The sequence below is a fragment of the Bremia lactucae genome, linkage group LG9, assembly GCF_004359215.1.
Source record: "Bremia lactucae strain SF5 linkage group LG9, whole genome shotgun sequence".
Taxonomy (NCBI): Eukaryota; Oomycota; class Peronosporomycetes; order Peronosporales; family Peronosporaceae; genus Bremia; species Bremia lactucae.
The window spans coordinates 811337-826258 of record NC_090618.1 but is presented as its reverse complement, the minus strand read 5'-3'; the positions used below and the strand labels follow the sequence as shown (position 1 = coordinate 826258).

General features: G+C 45.4%; 7 protein-coding genes across 7 annotated transcripts; 5 read left to right on the top strand and 2 right to left on the bottom strand.

Moving 5' to 3' along the window:
- Window positions 1-5448: 5448 nt before the first annotated feature.
- On the top strand, window positions 5449-7077 carry CCR75_002464 (uncharacterized protein; the record flags this gene model as incomplete). The annotated part of the gene is made up of 1 exon (XM_067960561.1): window positions 5449-7077. One exon carries the CDS (start codon window positions 5449-5451, stop codon window positions 7075-7077), a length of 1629 nt encoding a protein of 542 aa, XP_067814248.1.
- Window positions 7078-7204: 127 nt separating this feature from the next.
- CCR75_002465 (uncharacterized protein) lies at window positions 7205-8417 on the top strand (the record flags this gene model as incomplete). The annotated part of the gene is made up of 4 exons (XM_067960562.1): window positions 7205-7322; window positions 7378-7511; window positions 7571-8044; window positions 8100-8417. The coding sequence occupies exons 1-4, from the start codon at window positions 7259-7261 to the stop codon at window positions 8415-8417; spliced, it is 990 nt and encodes a 329-aa protein (XP_067814247.1). The 5' UTR covers window positions 7205-7258.
- A 93-nt stretch (window positions 8418-8510) lies between these two features.
- On the top strand, window positions 8511-9233 carry CCR75_002466 (uncharacterized protein; the record flags this gene model as incomplete). Its single annotated transcript, XM_067960563.1, has 1 exon — window positions 8511-9233. One exon carries the CDS (start codon window positions 8511-8513, stop codon window positions 9231-9233), a length of 723 nt encoding a protein of 240 aa, XP_067814246.1.
- Window positions 9234-10069: 836 nt separating this feature from the next.
- Window positions 10070-10543, top strand: CCR75_002467 (uncharacterized protein; the record flags this gene model as incomplete). The annotated part of the gene is made up of 4 exons (XM_067960564.1): window positions 10070-10097; window positions 10244-10293; window positions 10353-10413; window positions 10484-10543. Exons 1-4 carry the CDS (start codon window positions 10089-10091, stop codon window positions 10541-10543), a joined length of 180 nt encoding a protein of 59 aa, XP_067814245.1. The 5' UTR covers window positions 10070-10088.
- Window positions 10544-10584: 41 nt separating this feature from the next.
- CCR75_002468 (uncharacterized protein) lies at window positions 10585-11718 on the bottom strand (the record flags this gene model as incomplete). Its single annotated transcript, XM_067960565.1, has 2 exons — window positions 10585-11430; window positions 11503-11718. The coding sequence occupies 2 exons, from the start codon at window positions 11716-11718 to the stop codon at window positions 10585-10587; spliced, it is 1062 nt and encodes a 353-aa protein (XP_067814254.1).
- A 207-nt stretch (window positions 11719-11925) lies between these two features.
- On the top strand, window positions 11926-12351 carry CCR75_002469 (uncharacterized protein; the record flags this gene model as incomplete). The annotated part of the gene is made up of 1 exon (XM_067960566.1): window positions 11926-12351. One exon carries the CDS (start codon window positions 11926-11928, stop codon window positions 12349-12351), a length of 426 nt encoding a protein of 141 aa, XP_067814253.1.
- Window positions 12352-12882: 531 nt separating this feature from the next.
- CCR75_002470 (uncharacterized protein) lies at window positions 12883-13908 on the bottom strand (the record flags this gene model as incomplete). Its single annotated transcript, XM_067960567.1, has 1 exon — window positions 12883-13908. One exon carries the CDS (start codon window positions 13906-13908, stop codon window positions 12883-12885), a length of 1026 nt encoding a protein of 341 aa, XP_067814218.1.
- Window positions 13909-14922: the final 1014 nt, after the last annotated feature.

Here is a 14922-nt window from a genome sequence, read left to right as displayed (position 1 = left end):
GCAGAGATGACAGTACATCTCTCTCGTCTCTTGAAAAAAGACGAGAAATGGTTATGGAACGCTGATTGTCAGCGTTCATTTGAAGGAATCAAGCAAAGCTTGATGCAATCGCCCATATTGGCGATTGCGGATCAAGACAGACCATTCCATGTGGTCTGTGACGCCAGCGATTTCGCAATCGGCTGTGCGTTAATGCAATACGATACAGATGGCGCGGAGCGCGTCGTCTGTTACCAATCGCGTCAGCTGCAACCAGCTGAACGCAATTATCCAGTGCATGACAAGGAACTCCTTGCCATGAAATATTCATTGGCTAAATTTAGGGTCTACCTCCTAGGAGATAGACCGTTCATCGTATATACGGACCATGCGTCATTACGCACGGCCGTCAATAGCCCACACCTCTCGCAAAGAATGGCGAGGTGGCTATCCTTCTTCGCGGAGTATAACTTCTCCGTCGAATATAAACCAGGACGACTTAATGTCGTCGCTGATGCGTTATCACGCCGACCCGATTTCGAGTCAGCAGTGCACCCCAACAGTAAAAGTGATCTTACTGTTGCAACACTCACTACGAGTGTTCCATCATCAACCTTAGTTGATGAAATAAAGAAAGCCTATAAAGAAGATAAGGACCTTCTTTGTCTGATGGATCATTTAATGAATCCATCCGATAAATCTTTTAAAGATCTACCGGCTTTATATCGATCGTCATCCGATCGATACACAACACGTAACGGCTTATTGTATTACACAGCCGTTACCGGCGACACCCCACGTGTCGTCGTCCCGACTCACAATGATTTGCGCTTGCGCATCATGTATGAGTGTCACGATGCTCCAACAAGTGGACATCGTGGACGTGAGAAGACTTACCTCACGGTAAGTCGATACTTTTACTGGCCCCGCCAGTATCAGTTTGTGCGCAAGTACATTCGTGCTTGCGAGGTTTGTCAACGGGTGAAGCCTAGCCCTTCATCCCGTGCACCTCTTCAACCTCTACCACTTCCGGCAGAGTGTTGGCAGTCCGTATCTATGGACTTCGTCTTCGGATTTCCCGAAGACGAACACAAAAACAATGGAATCCTTGATTTTGTAGACAGATTCAGCAAGATGGTACATCTTGCTGCGGTACCAGAGTCGATTATGGCTCCGAGTTGTGCCCATGTCTTTATCGACACGGTATTTAAACTCCACGGTTTACCCCGTAAATTGGTCTCGAATAGAGATCCACGATTCACGGCGGCGTTCTGGCAATCCGTGTTCCGATCTCTCGGAACACGGCTGACTATGTCAACATCCGATCACCCAGAAACGGATGGTCAAACTGAACGCGTAAATCACGTGCTCGAAGAGATATTTCGAGGTTACGTCCAATCGTACCGGAGTTGGAGCGAGTTTATACCAATGGTCGAATTCGCCATCAATAATTCGGTGCATGCATCTACAATGCATACACCGTTCTTCGTGAATGGCTTACGCCATCTCGCATACCCACCCAATAAGAGGGATCCTCTAGCTTAAGTGGGGTGGCCTCGCACGAGCAAAACTACTTCTGGTTAATGCTCATCACGCGTCGAAGTTAACAACGACGCGAGTGATGTCGATGTCGAAGAAATCGACATCGAAGATGCGAAAGATTTCATGGCAGTACTCACAAAGCGTACTGAAAAAGACAAAATAAATGAGTCAGCAGAAGAATTTCTGCTAAGTCGAGAATCAATAATCCGTTTCGTTCAGGACTCCATTGCTAACGCAGTGGACCGTCAGAAACGGAATGCAGACAAACATGGAAGAGCAAATGTTCATTCATTTAAAATTAATGATCTAGTGCTACTCTCTACGGTTAACCTATCTAAGCGTGGAGTGGGTAGTAGTAGGCTACTACCCAAGTTCATTGGGCCATTTCGTGTACTGCATCGCAGAGGCAGTGCGTACAAAATAGGATTGCCACGTAGGATGCAAACGCATCCTACGTTTTACGTTGGTCGACTTCGCCCGTACCATCAGTACGCGGTTTCTTCCGAGGACGGATCTGTCCACCCTTTTCAAGAATCCCTAAAAGATTCTTGTGGTCACGAACCAGATTCTCATGCTGAATGTGGAGATTCTCATGTCAAGTCCGAAGATCCTCGAAACCGCGATGAGTTGACTACAGCTCATCACGAAGAGCGTGATACTTCCGTTCGTACTCCAAAATGGAAAACGCACTCTTCGAACGGTATTCCGACCGCTCGATATGGTGAGCTTGCACCGTCTGCTTCAACGAGCAATGCTAGCCGCGCTCGTGGTCAAGTCCTCCTCCAAATCATGGAGGAAGTGATCGATTTTGTCGATCCTCGACATTAGATCCGACATACGGTTCGGATCTAATTTTCTCTCCTCCACCACAACCACTGGTGGATTCCCACGGTGGTCAACGTTTCCTTGTGGAACGTAATTGAAGCCACCGCGATATGAAGAGGAAGCGAACGAGTTATCTGGTTCGCTGGCGCGGTTATCCACCTTCACATAACAGCTGGGAGCCTCGTTCCCAGCTGGTTGCTGACGTTGAGGGCCTCGCCCGTCAGTATGACGAGACCCATCCGATGGTACAGAAGGCCCATCGGAAAACACGCGCCCCTGGCGCTTGTAAATCGATTCCAAACGTCAATCGCATCCCGCATCTCAATAGAGATGCGAACCCTTCCCAGGGCGAAGAAAGGGAAAGGACATAACCATTTACTCTCTTCGTGTTGTCAACGCAACACGGACAGGGATCACCCCACGTGAGGCATGGAAGCCCAGCCTCACGTGACAACCGATGCAATTTATACTTTGTACCGGCTGGAGTTCGTTTCTAAAACTTAACGCGATTCGCGTTAAGTTTTTGAAGCCAGGCTTTGCGTCCAATGTCTTTGACATTGCGAATGAAGGCGTTCCAGCTTGCATAAGCGAGACTTTTTCTCGCTTACTGTTGCCACTATACCATCGATGCTTAAGAAAAGCATCGAGATAAGAACCTTCCTCAGCGCAAAAGTTCTTCGCGCTGGGATCAAGACTTTGTAGGTTTGTCGCAATAAATAAGGGATGTTTATTGTGAGGAGTAGTCTCTCCAGAAAAGCTTTTTATTGGCCGTTCTGGCAAAAGCCACGGCTTCATCTCAGGGGCGAGATGAAACATTTTAATGTTTTCACTTCCCTGAGTAGTACCCGCTGAAATAGAAAAACCACGATAACTTTTATTACGAGGGCTTGCGCCATCGTCATCACCTTGCACAGAAACAATTGCAGATGACCGTACAGGAGACGGGACGGGCGATGAGGGATCATCCTCATCGTCGGAAACAAATAGACTATCAACTCGTCTATCAGAATGAGCCTCTCATTTGAAGGCTCATAGTCAGCCGCCTGACGTCTATCAGGCGACTGTTCTATTCTCCCCGAGTCGGCCATTTCGTCGGACTCGCACACGTAGTCGACCTCCAAAGAGGGGTCGTATTCACGTGGTGAATCACCACGTGCACCCGAAATATTGAGTGTTGCGCGAGTAGAAGATACCCCGGCAGACGTTCCGTCTACCGCAAGAGATAACAGTAAGTCACCCGCGGCTGCACGAACCGCAGCCGAAGGCGCCGCTGTATCAGCACCCCGCATGAATATATTCTTCATGCGATGGAATTTAAAATGATGGTTCTGACTAATTAACATCATTTTTAAATTAAGTGGTCACATAGTGACCAATCCTCCAATGACAGTCAGGGTGATTGTCGTTTAAGGGAGGGGTAATGTAACGGGGTGTATCGTTACATGAAATTAACACTTAAAGGTTGTTAGTTAATATATTATCTAAAAGGTAGATAACATTTGGAGGATATTACTTTATATAGTAACGTTTAGAAATCTTTTCCATAAATAGGTATAGGCCATTATATCTATTTATCCCGCAGACCAATCAGCTGTAGATGTAGACAAAAGAGAGAGACAGATAAGATAAGATTTCAATTGCATGTCTAGAATTAGGTTATAATTAAGTTAGTATTAGCAGATATAAACAAGAGATACTTTATTATATTAATACAGTTTTCATTTAACCCTCTTTAAGTTAGTTGTCTTAAAGAGAAGTCTTCCTCTGCACGTACTAGTGTACGTGAAGTAACGAAGGCACCACTCGCAACCGAAGCAGTGCGAAGTGGACTTGTACTGAAGCAGTACAAGTCGTAGTGCCCCAATTCATAAAGCGCTTTAGCCAATTTGCTTGTCATCCAAGGCTTTTTATTCCAGCGATCAAATGAGCCAAGCTACTTGCCAGATACTTTATAAACTGCTCGAGATTTTGAGCGTGACCGATGATAAAGGGTTTGAGCCGATGTGAGCCATCTGCATTTGCAGTGAAGGCAAGAGCAATCCTTCTTTTGTCTTTCTTTGTCCCTTCGATTGCATGCGCGCTAATGTTTTGTCCGCAGCCATTCTATAGAAGGGATCAGTCACATATATATTATAGATGTCGCTTAGTTTGTATTTAAGCTTTTCTGAAAGGGCTGGTAGCTCTTCTTCGATCGTCTAGATCCGATCTTGCCGGGTAAAAGCCTTGAAGCCATAATGAGACTTAAATTTGACAGTCTCTCCATTTGAATAGGATACGGCGGGTTTTCGATGTTTAGGGCTCTGTCAATCTGGCAGCTATTTCTTGATCAGCTCTTTTGTAGTATAGACAGGCCGGGCTTCGCATTGAAGAATACACTCTGCAAGCACTTGATCTGATTCCAGGAGTCTGGCAGTCCGAGCGCGCTACAAAGTTTATAAATCGTGTCAACAGCCATTTGTGTAAAATAACGATTTCCGAAAAAAAATAGCTTTGCTTCGAGGCTGGTTGAAATCAAAGCTTCATATTCGCATCGCTTTTTCAGAAGAAAACTTATTGTGCTTCGAGTACGAGGCTTGTAAATTAAATACTTGCTTTGCTTAAGTGCAAAGAGCAGCTTGAGTCAAGCGTGGCAGCTCCTCATGCCTTTGGCAGATATTCTACTTCTCTTTGTTCGTTAGAATTTGAGAGCTAACTGTGCTTTGGGGGGGAAAGGAGAAATAGCATTTTAACTTTTGTTTTAATTTGTGGCACATGGCAATTCCAGCCAATAAGAGTGTGCGCCTCTTTTGTTCGATAATTTAGGAATTATGAAAGGTACATTACGTATCTGATATCATCAGATACTTGATTCTTTTGTTGTCCACGAAAAATATCATTTATCTGAGTTTAGCTGTAAGAATTAAACGAAAACTTGTTTTCTTTTAGCATTTCAAACTAACAACCAAAGAGGTCAATTAAGATAGACGTTCGGGTAACGTTCCGGTTACATTGCTTGATTGAACAATAATAAAGCCAGAATCGACATTTAACGAAAAGCTCTCTTTTTTATAAATCCTCAAGCTGCTACATCTTTTTTTTTGCAAAGCATCGACTTCCGTGCTGATGGCCGACGCAGCAGAGGCGGTGCAAACGGGCGCTGACCTGCAATTGGATGAGCGCAATATGTACGCTGTAAAGTGGGCCGATGGCGTGGCCTTTGGGTTCACAGTCACGCCTGTGCAGTCGGATCGAGGCACAGTGTTATGTCTCGCGCGACGCACCTCTCCCGGGGTTCCGGACGTCATGCCTGGCGACATGCTCATTGCAATTGGCGACGTCAAAGTCTACCATTTAGGAGCTCAGAATGCCGCTAAGTTGTTGCGATCGATCCACAAACCCGTGTGGCTCACGCTACAAGTATCACCGTATGGTCCCACGGTGAAAGAGTTACCAGACCTCGCTCCTAACGAGTACACGTACAAATGGGAGTCGGGGCCATTGGGAATCGTACTCAAGATGGATGCAAAGAGTAACTTGCCGCTCGTAAAGCGCTTTACAGGCAAAGCAGATTACCTTGCGCTCGAGCGGGACGTGAGCATCGGCGACGAGCTCGTTTACGTGAATCACACACCCACGAATAATTACTCGCTTATTGACATTATCAATATTATTAAAGAAATGCCAAAGCCGATAACGTTACGATTTCGTAAGCCATTAAAAGAAGAGTTACAGATCGAATTACCCGAGCTTGGCGAAGGAGAGTACGATTTTCTATGGGAGTTTGGATCCCTTGGGTTAGTCGTGGGTACGTCAGCAGAAGGAATGCCATATGTTCGGTCGTTTACGGGCAAGGGTACATCGAAGCAGTTATCACAGGTACAGGAAAATGACGAGATTATTCTCGTAAATAACCGAGCCGCCGAGGATTATGGTTTCCATGAAATTATGCGGTATCTCATGAATGTACCCAAACCAGCGGTTATTCGATTTTGTCGCTCGAGAGCTAATCAGAATCACGCGAGTGCTCACGCTCACTATACGTCACGATTCTCGTTGCCAACGACGTCAATGGCAAGCCTCAGTATCTCTCCATTGGCTCCATCGCAAAACGGAGACGCACCGGCCACTCGCTCCATGAGTGTGGCAGGGGTACACCCGCCATTAGGACGAAGGTACTCCTTGCCACGGAGTACCTCGAATAGTAGTGACACGGCAACTGGTCTACTCGAGTACCGCAGCACGCGAAGCTCAAATGTCTTTTGTCATCAGCACTCGAGTAAGCATTCGTTAATGCAGCAGGTAATGCAGATTCCTGAAGCCACAACCGACACGAATGTAGAAGCTTCCAGTTATAACGATTCCGGGCACTCGTCGCCTTTGCCGCCATCAGACTTAGTCCTATTGCAAGTTCCGCCGCAGCTTAGTCAGCTCACGCATCACGAAGGGCATAGCATGCCGTGTATAGAAGAAGACTTCTTTGAGATTGATTCAAATGCGTACTATCAGATCCAGTGGACGGACGGACCCTTTGGGCTCACTGTCCGGGAGGCTCAGTCGAAGCAAGGACCTGTGGTTCTTATTACGAAGCGCACTGGCAAGAGCACTTGTGCTGGTCTGCGACGTGTGGCGGTGGGGGATATACTGGTGAAGATTGGGGACACGGACGTCCGTGAACTGGGCTTTGAGCGCTCAACAATCCACTTACGGAACGTACCCAAGCCAATTCTGTTGACATTACAAGCGATTGATTAAGAAGGTTCTAAATAGCGGTACACCTATGATAATTCATATTTGAGTTCTCATCTTGCAATCGTTTCCCCGTTGTAAATGATGAGCTGCGAGCTTTCTTTATTAAAAGGGAAGGATAATTTTAAGACATGAACCGTCGTCGGTCTTGGCTACATATTGAATCTATGATAATCGCAGCAGCAGCATGGCGGATCAAATACCTCCGGAATTCCTTGAAAAGTATCGTACCGGTCGTGTTATAGGCGAAGGTAAAGATTGCTGTTGCTATTTCTCCTTATTTAGCTTACGAACTTCCGTTTTTAGGTAATTTTTCCATCGTTAAGGAGTGTACTAACCGAAAAACAGGGGAACGCTTTGCCGTCAAGTGTATCAACAAAGGAGCGCTCAATCCTAAGGATCGACGTAATTTGATGCAAGAAATTGAAATTCTCAAACATGTACGCATCGATTCTACATGGCGCAATTGATCTTTATTTATCGTCTTGCGTTTTGCCAGATGTGCCACCCGAACATCATTAAGCTGCAGGACGTGTTTGACGAAGATGGCCGTATGTGCTATATGGTGATGGAGTACGCTAAAGGTGGAGAGCTTTTTGACCGCATCATTGCGAAGGAATATTATTCCGAAGCTGAGGCAAAAAAGGTGGTTAAAGTCGTTGCAAAAGCGTTGCGGTACTGCCACGCTCGAGGCGTAACCCATCGCGATTTAAAACCGGAAAATCTATTGTACGCAGACGAGACGGACAACTCGGTGATAAAAGTTGCTGATTTCGGATTTGCCAAACTACTGAAGGAGCCATCAAATATGCTTACGATGTGTGGCACACCAGGTTACTATGCGCCGGAAATCGTCCGCAAGTTGCCGTACAACAGCAAGTGCGACATCTGGAGTCTTGGGGTGATTACGTATATTCTGTTATGTGGTTTCCCTCCGTTTTACAGTGAGAGTCATGTTGAGGAAATGCAGAATGTGAGTGACGACTAATTTATGATTCGTGAAGGTTAAAACTAACAATAAATGCTAGATTCTTAACGGCGCATTTGAATTTATAGCGCCGTATTTCGATAAAGTCTCTCAGCAAGTCAAGGACCTTATTTGCAAAATGCTTGTTGTGCAGCCTTCGAAAAGATTAACGGCGCAAGAAGTAGTCGACCACCCTTGGTTTAATGACATCAAAGAGGCCGATGACGATGCACCAATGCTCCTAGTCGGCAAAGCAATGAAGGAAACGCGTCACTTAAATGCACGCAGCAGGTTTCGTGCTGGTGTTGGTGCAGTCATGGCTGTCACCAAAACGCAACTACTTTTAAAAGCAGCTCGCCGTTTAAATAGAAAAGACTAGTAGTCAAGCTCGATCTGATTCTAAATTTCAACAAGTTTTTACGATAATTGTAACTTAATAAGCAAGTCGCATGAATTTATTGCTTATCTAAAAATGTCATCGATGGTACTCGCGTCGCTCGTGATGCTAGGCGCCGTGGTGCTGACGCTCGAGATCCAGCGTCAACTGCTGTTTGCGCGTATCTTAAGCGCTTTGGTAATGCTGTTGGGATGGGTTCTGTTGCTGTCTTCCGAGCAGCAGCTTCAGGCCATTTGCTGTGCCGTCGCATACCACGGTTTGGCGGAAGGCTTGCGTCAGTGGCAACGAAGCTTTCCTTGTGTGTTTGAGCGCCGCAAGGACCGCAAAGTCGTGCTTTGGTTGTTATTTTGGGCACGCGTTTATACTTGGGGTACCACATTGGGCGGTATTGCTGTGCTTACGGTGGTCTCGAGAAGTCACGAGTCGACAAGGGTGTCGTATTGGCACGAGTCTATAATTCTAGCCCTTTACCACGAGATTGTTGAAGTTCTAGTCATGCTGTACTTTGCAGACGAAGAAGTGCCTTATATTTGGTACAGACGGATTGGCCATTGGCTTGGAGCTCTGCTCGTAGGTTTTTTAAAGAGCTCCGGACGACTGGAAGCCGCGTTACGAGGTCCTTTGCTTGCTGAAATGTCATCAGTGGCACTAATTAGTGTGCTTCTCGTAGTTATGTGGTTTTCAATCAAAATTCCGTGGGATCGCATTGCCGAGGCAAGTACTTCGAGCTTATTTCAGGACGAAAGTTATACAGAAAATGAGCCAGAGATAGTCGACGAGAACAGAGAGCAATTGTAGCCTGACAAAAATCGAAAACCGATTTTTTAATTTTATATTTAAATATTTATACAGATTGATCGCATGGTTGCTAAGCTTGTTAAATGCTTCTACTTGATGCACATGGTGTTACTTTGCATGCTCTTGAGCGTGAAGCTGAAAGGAATCAAACGAGAAAGCAGAGCTCGTGGCGTTGAGTGTCGTTAATGACGTATTCGACACACTGTAGTACGATCCTGTAAAGATGACAAGAAAGCAACGCAAATGCAGCACTGTAGTGGTTCTTGGAGGCAACTTAAGTCTGCGTGTATAGAGTATTTTGGCAGCTTCTCAATTTATGACAACGTCAATGTATCCTCACTACGCTCAGACTCGTGCGTTAATTTGTTCTGCAATGAGCGTGAATCACGTGGTGATTGCACGCTCAAGAGGCAGTACTGAGCTGCGTTTGGAAATTAAGATAGTAAGAGCTTACTGACCACTGCTAAAACATTTGATGATCGTAGGACCAGTGCAACTCGTTAGGCACCTATCGAGGTAAGCGGGACCTCCGTGAATTACTTGTAAGAGTAGCAAAGTTTTGTAAGAAAGTTACCAAAAAACCTTTCCGTTGGTTCATGGTAGTGCCAGTACGAATGCTTAGCTTAATTCGATCTTTTCTGACGGGTTTGTTGACCAGATTCGATGAGCACTTGACAGCTGCTCCAGTTTTAGGAAATAGAACTGTGCAATCATTCAAATCAGACCCCGAGAATTTCGCTGATAATGGGCTGCATTTAGGAATAATTAAAATAGCCACAAGCTTACTTTAACCAATCACAGCATAGTTTCGTCATCTTTGTAAAGTGTCAATATAAAGACTGTGAACCAGCAATAATGGCGAAGGTATGGTACATCGCGGTGATGAATATGTGTGAAAGGGGGCAGTGCCGCATGAATTTTTGAATCAATGCTGCGGTTCTGCTTGCATTTGTGCAGGAAGTACATCTGTACTGTAATGCTCAGTCTGATTAGCTCTATGATTTTGGCAGGGGAAAGCCAAGAATGTGGTTATCAAAATGCTAAGTGCAGCGGGCACAGGGTGCGTTCCGTACATAGATAAATACTTGACAAGGGGCCAACTGACTTACTTATGCATAGATTTTTCTACACTACAACTAAAAACCCTCGCAACGTTACTAGGAAGCTCTCCCTTCGCAAGGTTCGACGACGTTTTGACAAAACATAATTGAAAACCACAATCATTCTAAACGTCACTTTTGCCAATATAGTACGACCCAATTGTGCGGCAACATGTGATTTTTAATGAGGCCAAGATCAAAAAGGGATAAACCACGTCATTAAAAAGAAAAATACAACGTAACTCCCTATTTTACAAAAGTCGCCGTCCTTTGATCGCAAACGTACGACTGGCTTCTGGTAATCCAACGTCCGTATGTTCCACTACAGGAGAGATGCCACTATAAGGAGCTTCCACAATAACCAACTCCGTCATCGACGACAGCACTGGGCTTTCTTTCAAGAACTCGTGCTGAAGCGCCAAAGACACGGAGATTCGTTTCTTTGGATTCAATTGTAGCATTTGTGACAAGAGATCGACTCCCGCAGACGACAGCATTGAAAAGTGCTCTGCTAATGGGGCCGGACTCGTGTCTTTAAACCGAAGATAAAATGGCAAAGCACTCGCTTCGTCCCATTGATTTTCACTCGGAGATCCCAAAATTGCAAAGATCTTGCTCAATTGATCAATATCCGACGCACCATCTGCCAAGGGTTTTCGTAGTACCATCTCGGCAAAAATGCATCCGATGGACCACATATCGACTTCGACGCCATACCTTTCTTCGCCAAAAAAGATCTCGGGCGCGCGGTATGCTCGCGTCATGACTTGCACAGATCTCTTTGGTTTGAATGCCTTTAAATCGACTTGCCCTATGTCGTGCTGTGTTTCGATGCTCGTTGCCATGCCAAAATCCGTGATTTTAGCGCAACATTGCGATTTCGAGAGTAGTAGATTGCTCGGCTTTAAATCACGGTGTAAAATACCCCGTGCGTGAAGTTCTTGCACGCCGAGAAGTAGCATGTTTAAATAAGCTTTTACTTGAGCAATTTCGAGCGTCGGGACGCTCTCACTCGCGCTAAGAAGCACTTCTAAGTCACTGTCCATGTGCTCCAACACGAGATAGAGCTTGTCGTGACGCTCCACGACTTCGATGAGCTAATATCAACCACAATCCACACGAAATCTTAATCGCCGATCGAGCGTATAATGTCATCGTATTGATTGTACCTGCACCACGTGCTGTGCCCCCTGGCACTTGGCAAGGATGTCAGCTTCATGACGTCCCGCTTTCAGCGGTCCAAACACCTTCTTAATCGCAACTTTCGCTCCTGAATTAACGTGGTGCCCGAGATACACGGTACCATATGTGCCACGCCCGATCTCTGCGTGCTTTTCATACATACCCAGCCGCTTCGCCGCAACGCCGTCTTTTCGGCGCTTCATGCTTGGAATTGTGCACCGGTGTAGATTTTTAACCAATGAAACACGCCAGATAAAGCCACAATAGAACGCTAGGGAGGGGAAGGCAAGATATTCGGGCTTTTGCGTCGGAATATGTCGCGCGAAAAGAAGCGCGGAAAAGCGGCCAGCCGTTGGTTGTTAAAGATTTAATTAATCTCGTGCACCAGAGCTGAACATCGCAGCTTGACAATGGCCGTGAAGAAGACAGCCAAGCGCGTGCGATGGTCCACGGTCACTGTGTACGAATTTGGCGTTGCGCTTGGTGGCAGTGCCGTTCCACGCCGCGGAGGCCCTGCAGTTGGGCTAGCGAATACACCTCAGCACGTGTGGAGCACAACGCTGGAGAAGGTTAGGCGTTGCGGAGACTTGGCACTCACACGGCCAGGTTCTGCCGTCAGCGCGCATGACGCTGAACAGAAAGAGATTGTATGCGTGTCAAGCCATCTGAAGAAACGCAAACGCCAGGTGCGCTGGTTCAAGCCTTTAGAGCGAATTACAATGCTGACCAACGCCGGATGCAATGAAGAGATTATCTACCGCATGATGTTGGAGAGTTCCGACATTGCCATGTCTAGACGTCTCTGCGTCTCGCTACAGCGGCAAGTGGCGTCCTGAAGACGCGTGATGCGTACATGAATCCGTTTGTTGTTATCGATAAGATCACATATATTTACTGATTCGCAGACGGATGTTCGTTCTTGTTGGCATATACCCTCTCGGTACCACTCGCAAGAGAGAGCATGCAAATAATACTAGCGCATCGATACTGCTAAATTTACACCTTATTATTCACCATTCTTTTTTTTTGTCGGGTAGAAACTTACTGTTTTTATATACTGTTACGTTTTTTTCCCTGCGCTTTGCGTTCTTAATATGGACCTTTAGGTTCTACAACTAACAAGCAACTTTAAATTCTTCTTCTGCACGTCGTGTGCGTGAAAGCAAAGCAGGTTGGCTAATACTGAAGCAGTACTAGCAAACTATGCCCCGTTACTTAGAGGAGCTCTACCAGAAGCCGAGTCTTGAAGTCGATTACGAACAACAGGTCATCCAGCCAATTAAGTCGAGTCAAACTATTTTTATACAAAGAGCGAAATATATAAAATATGGCAGCAGCACTGAAAATTGATGTATTCATACCAATTCTTAAGGTTTCTGTTTTTTAAGTGGTAGCATTACAATATCCTCTTCAGGCCTTTGCCTCTTGTGATATGTCTGAAGTTTCGTCGTTTGAACGTCAGCCAGCTCCACAAAGTATTCAATAACCGAATGCTTCTCCAAGTCTCCACCTAGTTTGATAGATGGGTATTTTTCAAACCAGTACCTAATCATGACTGCATTGACCTCATCAGGGACGTCTTTCACAGGAATGCCTCGAACGATTACCTGTTCTGCTAAGGCTAAAACACCCTCGACATATTCACGAATGCCTGCAGGCATCATGGACAATTTCTCGTCAAACGTCTTGACAATCAATGTTGTTGACTTGTAATTACGTGCGAGTTTGACAAGATCAGCGTTGTAGTTCATTACACTTTGAAAGTCAGCTCCGTGATGCCATTTAGCAAGCTTAACCCCTGGTGGCTTGTTTAGCAACTGCTTCCAAGTTAACGAGGAGAGCCCGTACCATGGCAATTCTTCGGTTAAGAGTTTAAGTTCAAGCACAGATTGATAATGCTCGACCGAACGCAAGCTTACTGCCTTCTGCCATTTTGCATAGGTATCACTTGAAATTACCCTGTTCATCATAATGTCTGTCCGCGAAAGTGGAGCAAACGTGGGTAGCTCGAACTTTCGCATCATGGCATTGTCTTGCAATGCTAACGATTCGGCTGTGTTATCGGCAAAAGGAGTCCTTTCGAGCATCACCACATCGTTGAAACCATAAGAATTGGTTACCGTTTTCGACGGTCTAGTCTTGCTAAACGGATTGGAAATATCATTGTTTGGAAGCAATTCTTTGAGTTTTCCAACAATCCCTCCATGCATAACCACATCAGTGGTCATAGCAACGCGAAGCCTCCGCATGGCTTCGACGTCTTTTGGAATAGTAGCATGCTCGTCGGATTTTAAGGCAATGTGCTGCGAGTCACGCGAGGATACCGACACATTGTGGCCGTACGAAGACTTGGCGCAGGCAGCCACGAGAATAAAAAACACCGCGCAGAGCATTCTGGGCGTTCGATATCTCGGCGTCCTAGAAAGCGACATATGATAAGATAAGGTTTAAATCATAGATTCGCATAACTTAAATTATACCCGGTGTTGGGAGAAAATGGAGAAGTGCGAGTAAAGTCACTGACAAAAACTTGCTCTCGCCACGCAGCGGGAAGGGCGCGACATTTACTATCCAGATGCCTGTTCTATGCAACTTTCATGCTGTATGGCGGGCACCAGTTGCAATTTATCACGGGATTTGTTTTTTCATATTCCCAATTTGCCGCAAGGTCTGCAACTTCCGGCTATTTTTTTGCTCAAGATAATGTGTTCATTCACCATTAAGTCCTCTTTTGCTTGAAATTCGTGTGACATTCTGTGACAGGTCCAATATATTTATGGAACCGTCTTTACTTTGCCCCGTCTATGTTGTTTTTTTACGTTTTCTTATAACTCTCAAGTGTCTTTTTGCCTTATTACCACACATGCTTTCAAAGAACGTTTAGTTTATCTTAGGATTGTAAATTGTTAGAAAGAATGCAGACTTTTGGTGTTGCCACCCCCCCTCATCGTCTGCTTGTTTTAATTATATTAAAACTACAGATTAAGAATGACAATATAAAATGGAGATAAAAACTACAGATTAATATGACAACATAAAACATTTTTATTATTTCGTATATCGCAAAATTGACAATTATTACTTTAGAGTCGTCGTTAGTTCCCCTTTTGGACTTTGGTACACCATCACATCCCCTAAATTACATTAGAGAATCGCAATAGCCACACACCTAAACTATCTACATGAGAGTAGTGTAATGCATCAGAAACCGTGATTTCGTTTGGCGATGTTAGATGTACTGTTTTCAACAGGTGAGATATAGCCATGAATGCCCGCACATGATTGGCAAGTCATGAGAGGAGCGAAAAGAAAAGCAGCAAATCGGGCACGAGGGAGAAGTTGAGCTGGAAATAAGCGACAGGGGTCGGAGGTTGCTCTTGCGCATGTATGTTATGTAGTCTTTTGGC